This window comes from Aplysia californica, unplaced genomic scaffold, assembly GCF_000002075.1.
Source record: "Aplysia californica isolate F4 #8 unplaced genomic scaffold, AplCal3.0 scaffold00511, whole genome shotgun sequence".
Lineage (NCBI taxonomy): Eukaryota > Metazoa > Mollusca > Gastropoda > Aplysiida > Aplysiidae > Aplysia > Aplysia californica.
The window spans coordinates 129,031-137,117 of record NW_004797781.1 but is presented as its reverse complement, the minus strand read 5'-3'; the positions used below and the strand labels follow the sequence as shown (position 1 = coordinate 137,117).

At 40.5% G+C, this 8,087-nt stretch overlaps 2 protein-coding genes across 2 annotated transcripts in view; one reads left to right on the top strand and one right to left on the bottom strand.

Moving 5' to 3' along the window:
* The window catches only part of LOC106012803, a gene marked incomplete in the record, with an annotated part of 71,376 nt that overhangs the window by 6,385 nt on the left and 56,904 nt on the right, over nucleotides 1–8,087 (bottom strand).
* Nucleotides 483–2,902, top strand: LOC101864647. The gene is made up of 2 exons (XM_005106078.3): nucleotides 483–1,561; nucleotides 1,986–2,902. Exons 1-2 carry the CDS (start codon nucleotides 1,196–1,198, stop codon nucleotides 2,835–2,837), a joined length of 1,218 nt encoding a protein of 405 aa, XP_005106135.1. The 5' UTR covers nucleotides 483–1,195; the 3' UTR covers nucleotides 2,838–2,902.

The following is an 8,087-nucleotide window of genomic DNA, read 5'->3' as shown; positions in this document are numbered from 1 at the left end:
ATTATCTTGGGTTGAGTATGATTCCCGAATATTGTTCGAACAGTGATCATACCTTCTACTTTCTTTTATTTATATATTTGTTTGTAGTTGTTTTTGTTGTTGTTGTTGTTGTTGTTGTTTGTTTGTTTTTTTCCCTTGTCCCTCTTTTTACGTCTTTCTTATCTTTAAAAACTTTAAGAATTTGTGCTTCATCAATGTTATAATACGACTTACGGGGATGTTTTCTTCCCAAGCTACCCCACACATCTAATTGCCTCTACACCTCAAGACAACAACTAAAACAGACATGCAGCTATTACCGAATGGCATCATACAGAAGAGTTAACGCTCAGATACTACTGGATCGATAGCAGCAACACCGATATAAATACGACTTTAGATTAACCAGACCAAATAAATAATTACTATTTTAGGTGCAAGAGTGTTTTAAAAATCTGGAGACGCGAGAAAAACGTCACTAGAAGATGGAATGACGTCACAAAATGGACGCCTTATAGAATTTAGTATTTGTGAAGCAATAACAAGTGAGCATCAAGTTCACCGATGGCTTTAGAGATAATGCATCTCCCAGATTCAAGGCTCTCAGATTTTGAGTTTAATTGTCGATATCAACCAAGAACAGGCTGCTGTACTCAATATATCTAACTGCCGACAACCAAAATATAGATTTAGAGATCTAAATCTAGACTAAGTAGATCAATTCTTAGTCTACAAATAAAAAGAAAAATGATAAATGAATCAAGGGTCTGTATTACAGTATTACAAACAGTGCTTATAGATCTATATACAGAATCTATATATAGATCTAGATCTAGATTCTAGATCTATTCTAAAATATTATTATAAGTATTTTGCTCTAAAAACCAAAAAGTTACGACTGAAGGATAAATATGCAACGTAAAAGCCTATATAACAATAGTAATAATAGGAATATCCAAACTAGTGTAAAGATCATTCAAATTATATCATCTCATTCGATTGAGGAGATGTGCACGCATTAGGGTCTCCTTGTGAAGAATATCTCAACAGAACACCAGTCTTCTTAAAGGAGTATATATGTGAGAGAAAAAAACAAAACAACTTTAGGCCAAAACTTCCAAAACATAACTACTGATCACATCACCATCAAGACAGCGTCTGTATTCGATATAGATTTCTACAAACAAGACATATTGGGAGACTTTTCATTGCGAGCATGAGTCGGCCAGTCATCGACCCCCCTCCCACAACACGACCTCCGGAATTGTCCGCACCCCTTCCAGCCCCAGCCAACCCCTCGGACACACCAGCAGGGGAGACGGCTATCGGCGGAGGTGACCACTGTCCATCTGCAAGCCCAGGATACGTCACGGTCCAAGCCCCAGCCTCCCTCCACCACCAGGTCAAGCCTCAGAACTATGACCATGGCTTCGACAAGCGCGGGAAAATTGTGGGATGTAACCAGGAGGTTCCGTACCCGTTCAAGAACAGGCACTACCATGACGTCAGTTTCCCGCGGCTGGTGGACTGGTCCAGTATGAAGGCGGGGGATGAGCACAAATATGTGCCGGCGAGGGAGATGGTTTGTTTGTTTGTTTGTTTGTTTGTTTGTTTGTTTGTTTGTTTGTTTGTTTGTCTGTTTGATAGGGTTATTTAGTAGTGTTTGTTTGTTTGATAGGGTTATTTAGTAGTTTGTTTGTTTGCGTGATAGATATTTTATTTGTATAATGGGTAGTTTGTTTGCTTGTTAGTTTGATAAGGTTATTTAGTACTTAGTCTGTTTGTATGTTTGTTTTTGTGTGTCTGTCTGTCTGTCTGTCTGTTTGTCTGGTTTAAGAAATTATGTATGTATTTCATATTTATGTGTGTATGTATGTTTGCTGTTGTAAAACAAATTGCCCTTCTGTGATCAATAAAAATGTAATTGATTCTTTTATTATTTATTTATTCATTGCAAGACGTTACGACAAAATGGCGTATCTGACTCACCGAACTCTTTCCACCAGGTCAAGAGGTCAGAGGTCGCCGAGTATTTCACAGCGGACAACGACGAGGGCTACAACCAATGGGTGGCTCGCAAGGCAGCGGAAAAGAAGCGAGGGGCGGAGCTACAGAAAGCACTGAGGAGTGTGCCCGCGGAGATCAAGGCGTTACCCGGTCATTTAGGCCCCACTGCAACGGAGACGAGCGCTGGGGTGATTGGCCAGTATCTAGACCTCCAGCCCCTCCCACCGGCAGTTTATCCCCTCCCAGCCAAGCTACCGCCTGCCCCTGTGCCCCTATTGGTCAGATTTCGGAAGTCGAACATGTCGGACCACCCAGCAATTCCCGACCACGCCTTCGCCGTCGACCCGCGGAAGATGATGACGAGTGACGGGTGCTGCTACACCAGAGGTATGGAAGGCTCCGCCCACTACCCAGAGACGTCGAGCATAGAGCCGCAAAGAACGAACAGCTTCAAGCTATCAGTGACGTCTCTCGGTCAGACGGTGGGCGAGCGGAGAAAGGGCTTCACGTGGCCGCTTTTTACGCCTACGGGACTCGAACTCAATCGCCCCATGCCCAACCGCTGCGTGTCTGTTCTGGCCAAGTCGACGGAGAAAGAACCCGTCCGGCTTACCGTCCCATCACGAACTGTCCCCCACGTGTACAAAAGATACATGAACTACTCGGCTTGCCCCGGCGTGGACAAAGAGGCGGAGCTTAACCCGGCTCGTCGACCAATCAAATTTCTCTGCGCACCTTACACCCCCTACCCACCGCAGGGTAACCGCCTCCTCGACCCCTGCCACCAGGACTTTGTCAGCATGTCTGTCCTTCCACTCCCCGTGGGCCTACAGAAACCGTCGACATGTTAACCCTATCCAAACGCCCTGGGGTCAATTTTGTACCCCCGGAGTTGTATTCTTCACATCTTAGAATTCTTCTAGTACTAAGATCTCTTTGAAACCTTCAGTATATCTCAAAATATCATTTTGACAGACTGCTATGCAAAGCGTGCGGATCGGATTAACGAGCAAATTTCCTCTTAGGAAAGTGGCGGCACACAGTTCCCCCACGTCGTTAAGATACGATAGTAAAACACGACGTACGGATAGGGTTAACAGTGATGTCATACTGAACAAAAGAAAACAACAACAACCAAACAACGCCATTCACAATCTGTTCCATTTTTCTGCATTGACGACGTAATGGGTAATAATGAATGAGAACTATTTTATTTTTATACTTCCTGCCCTTAAAAGAGCATTCATAAGTACTCCGATTTTTTTTAAAAATGAAGAGTGCAACTTATGAAAAGAAAGTGACACATTGTCATACAATTATACATTCTGCATTAATGACATGAAGACTAATCATTATTGAGAATAATTTAATATACCCTTCAAGGAGTGCTCATTAATGCTTTACTTTTTTTTAAAAAAGTGAAACGTGTTATGATCTACATACTAAAAAAGTCAGTTAGAAACCCTTACTAATGGCTACTTAATATATGACTGCCTTTTAATGCCAATGTTATCTCTGGTGTAAACAAAACAAAACAAAACAAATCTGCATTGTTATCAGAGTCATTTACAAACACAACTGCATATTTTCCTCCTTTCTGATTTGAGTTTATTTCCTTTTGTTTTTCGTTTTCCCTCCCGTTTTGTTTTGTTTTGATGATGTTAATTTTGATCACTTGGAGTTGGGGGTGGGGGTTGTGTTGTTTTCGAAAAGGTGATTACTCTCTTTTAAGTGTTTGAAAGCATTCTCATGCCCTCTACTTTGCGTTTATGAGGAATGAGTATAGGAGCGTATTATGTCCTTGAAAGTTTGAATAACAGACTAAATATTTGTTAGAATTCAAATACTTGCAGTTGTATTATCTCGCAGACATTGGCTTGCTTAAGGTTGTGAGATGTTGGCGATTATATTTATTATTTATTATTAATATTATATCACGCTTCAAATGTTGGCTTTTTTAAATTCCAAAAACATTTGAACTTCAGGATTTCCAGGGGGGGGGGGTTTCTCTTGTGTCTTTTGTTTGTTGTTTTAGATTCTAAAAACTTATGAATTAAACTTTTTTTCCGATTTCTGCAATCATTATGTCGTTCCACGCTGGTGTTATTCTCGCCACGCAGCATTCACTCTTTCTTATTTATTAATCTCTATGTTATAATTCTATTTGTATAAGTTTCTTCACGCAAATGTTTATTTGCTGTTATCTAGTTCTCAAAATAGTCTCTTTTTATTATTATGTATTTATCCAAAATTCCCCGTCAACGAGAAAAAGAATAAAGTGATTTATACATGGAGTCACCTAGTTTTATCTGTTGTCTTGGTACGTTATCTCCTATTCCTCAGAATAAAAAAGTAGAATCTACCCTTATGCTACGCACCTACTACATCATGTACTTGAATGCCTACCTCAACGCTCTTTATTATTAGGTTCAATCTTCCCTCGTTCTCTCTCTGTCTCTCTCTGTCTCTCTGTCTCTGTCTCTCTCTCTCTCTCTCTCACACACACACACACACACACACACACACACACACACACACACAAACACACACACACACACACACACACACACATGCACACATACACTCTCTCTCTCTCTCTCTCTCTCTCTCTCTCTCTCTCTCTCTCTCTCTCCATCTCTCTCTGTGCGAGTGTTTGGAGTGGGAGGGCGTCACTGGAAGGTCTTACTTCTTTACTGTCTGTCTGTAGTTGTTTTTTTGTTATCGTAGTGTGGCACTAGCAAAGGTCACTAAGAAACTGAGAATATTCCCGTTCGAGGGTCTTTTTCTATACTTCAAGTACTGGGAGTAGGGGTGAGAGCTAATACGATTGTGCGGTTTACGGCGCTATTAACTGAAATTGATCAAGCAGATGACCTCCCCCACCCCCACGAAGCAGAAAACGAAGGAAGAAAAAAAAAAGAAAGGACATTTTATAGTCCAAGGGTATCAGTGTGGAAGGCTAAACAAATAGTAACGCTGCAGACCGATTCTAACTCCAAAACAGAAAATAACGAACGTTCAAATTCAAATTCAGACAATTATTTTTTGTTTTTTTGTTGTTGTTGTTGTTTTTTTTTGGGGGGGGGATATATCTCGATGGCAGCAGAATTTTTATTTGCCTTGGTCGCATACAGTGACAATGGTGTTACAAAGGTCCTATTCTGCACTCAACCATGCACACGACAAACGAGATCACATTGAGACAAATTAATGAACAGAATGATGGTAGTAACAGAAGAGAAAATAGACAAACACAACTCTAACGCAGAAGACGTTTCTTTTTTTTCTTCTTCGTACAATACTTACTAATAATAATAATAGAAAGCATTAGTGTAGTGCAAATTCTCACTCAACAGCAAGCTCTATGCGCTTTACAATCAATAATATTATTGCTACCTCAACAGGCCTGAGAGCATTTTGAAACAACCTCAACTTCCAGGGAAGCATACAGTGCAAACTGCCATTTTACGGGCGCTAAAGCACTGACATACTGATGAGTAAACGTTTTTGTCTTATTGTGAGATTATACGTGCTATCTTGTACTGGCTTCAATCTTTGCCTTCTCTCGGTTTTGATGTAATTTACGTGTACATTACTTTACTTTTAGTAAGTGTTTTACGGCACTCGCAACACAATAAGATCATATAAGTGCCGAAGATTAGAGGTGTTACAAGAGAGTAACAAACACAAAAAGAAGGAGGGAAGATAAAGACGGTAGATGTTTGATAGGAAAGAAGAAGCAAACCACGCCAGAGCTTTATAACAATAAGTTGGGAAACAGAAAATACGAACAATGAGGTGTGTCAGATTCTACACATAAGAAAAACCCTGCTGACTATAATAAAGTGTGGAAAAATACAATACTTTTGGCCACTATAACGACACGAGACCACTGGGAAAGAGGTGCTAGAAGGAAAGATGTGGGACAGGAGAGCCTGTGGAAGACAAAGAAAAACATGGATGGACAACATAATGACGTCATGTACTGGTCTGGATAATTATGGCAGAATGTGCAACGACAGCTCGAGACCATGAAGGATGGAAGGTCATTACACGTCAACCTTTGAGTCAGAGATGACACCTCCAGTGGACATGTACTTTGGAAGCACTGAATTCTAATCACGAGTTAGTGCAAAATTATGAACTGAAATTTTACGGAACACGGGCATCATAAACCATTATAATATTGGGCTCAAAGGAAAGGGTTTTTTTAAACGTAACATACTTAGCTGCGGGGCGGGTCAAAATTCCCAAAAGTGCGGAAAATGGGAGTTAATACAAGAACGCATACAGTTGCCTTATAAATATACAGATGGTTGTGGGGAGTATGTAAACAACAGCCACAAAACAAACCAAAAAGAAGAAAAAAAATCATTGTGGGCTCACAGAAGGCATCAGAATAGTTTATTTGGCATTTCATTTCTTACAAAGATGTCACATGTTTTAATACTGTTATAGGCGGAAGGAACCCTGAGGAAGAAATGCTAAGGGGAGAAAAGAATAATTATTATTAAAGCAGCATAATATTGGATTAATAAGTAATGTGCGTGGAGTATTAGAGGGTTGCTTTAATTTCTCAAAAACATTTTGATATGGGGGGGGAGGGGGTGGTGTGTGTATGGAAGGCCTTGCTTAGGCTTATATAAAAATAATAAACAACATTCATTTCGTCGTTCAAACGTTTGTATTTAGTGTGGGAAAGAAGAGCAGAAATCAGGGGGGAGGAGGGTGGTAAGGTAACACGGCAAGTAAGAATTGGCAGAAATAAAAACTTTCAAAATCATAAGATCACAGTTCGTAGGTTCCAGTCTGTCAAAGGCAATAATAGATATATAGACTGCATCTCTAGCCCTGGGGCTGAGGTATTGAGTAAATAGCTCAAGTCATGCTACAGACTTCAACATAAGTTAATGACCAATTGCAAACACTCTAGAGTGGTCTTCTTGGGTCGACCTGCTCGTGGGCGGTCCTGGACTGATCCAGTGGCCTGATGGCGCTACCTCAAACGGTCAATGACAGAGAGTGACACTGCAAGCCTTCTGGCACCTTCTCAGGCTCCAACCCCATCCTGCAGCAATGCCATAGCTCGGGCACGATTAAAGTCTCTCAGCTTTCGTCTTGGTGGCATGATGATGCGAAACTGGATTTTGCGCAAACGGCGGCTTAATTTATACTGCCATCACAGTGAGCACAGTTCGAGACCGTACGTCCGTTTATGGCGAGCACCAGAAATTTTAACTGAGGAATGTCCGTGGTGTCGCACACAAGTCAATAAAAAAAAACAGCAAATTTTGCTAAAATTCCCCGAGGATGTCTGTGCTGCGCATGATGGTTTTGCCACTTTAAGAAGCTTTGCAGTACGCATTGGTAACCCATTAACACTTTCAGAGCAAAATATTTAGAAACATTCCTAGCTGTCTTTTTCGAATTTTTTAAAAAGGCAGTCCTTAACTTATGTTGAAGTCTGTTCTTTGTACAAACCTTGGGCGAGACATAATAAATTATCAACCAACTGTTCAGATGAACCAAGTCCAAAATATATAATAGTTGTTGTTCGTAATTTATGGTATAGGCTGCATGTGCTCGAGAGTTGGGTTAATTTTTTCTTCAAATCGAAATGCATGCTCTAAATGTTTCTAAAAAATACCGAAAGAAAGAAAAGACACATAATGTATAATATGTGGATAACTGTTAAAAGAACGAAACAATAACGATAACTATTGTTATTTTACCTCTCTTGAAAAAAAATGTTGCTTTTTGGACTTTAAAGAGTTGAACAGTTTGCTGGCGATGCCATTGTAAGATTCCACAAGTGGTGTCTGTTTTCTATCATTCAGGCAAGGTTGATTAAACAGAAATAATTCGTTTGAGAGTGATTATCAGAAAGGTAATTTCTAAGACAGCCACCTTTAATTAGTCAATCGGTACCTCGGTGGCTGTTTTCTGTTATTGGTTATATTTTTTAAAGCATGCGGCCAGTAGTGGATGGACGGTTGGCGAACTGACCGTACATAGGTGTGGAGCTGGGGCCCAGAGGAGGCAGGAATCTGTGAGTGCATGATGGGGAAAAAAGGGAAAAGAGGGGAGGGGATGGGGGGGGA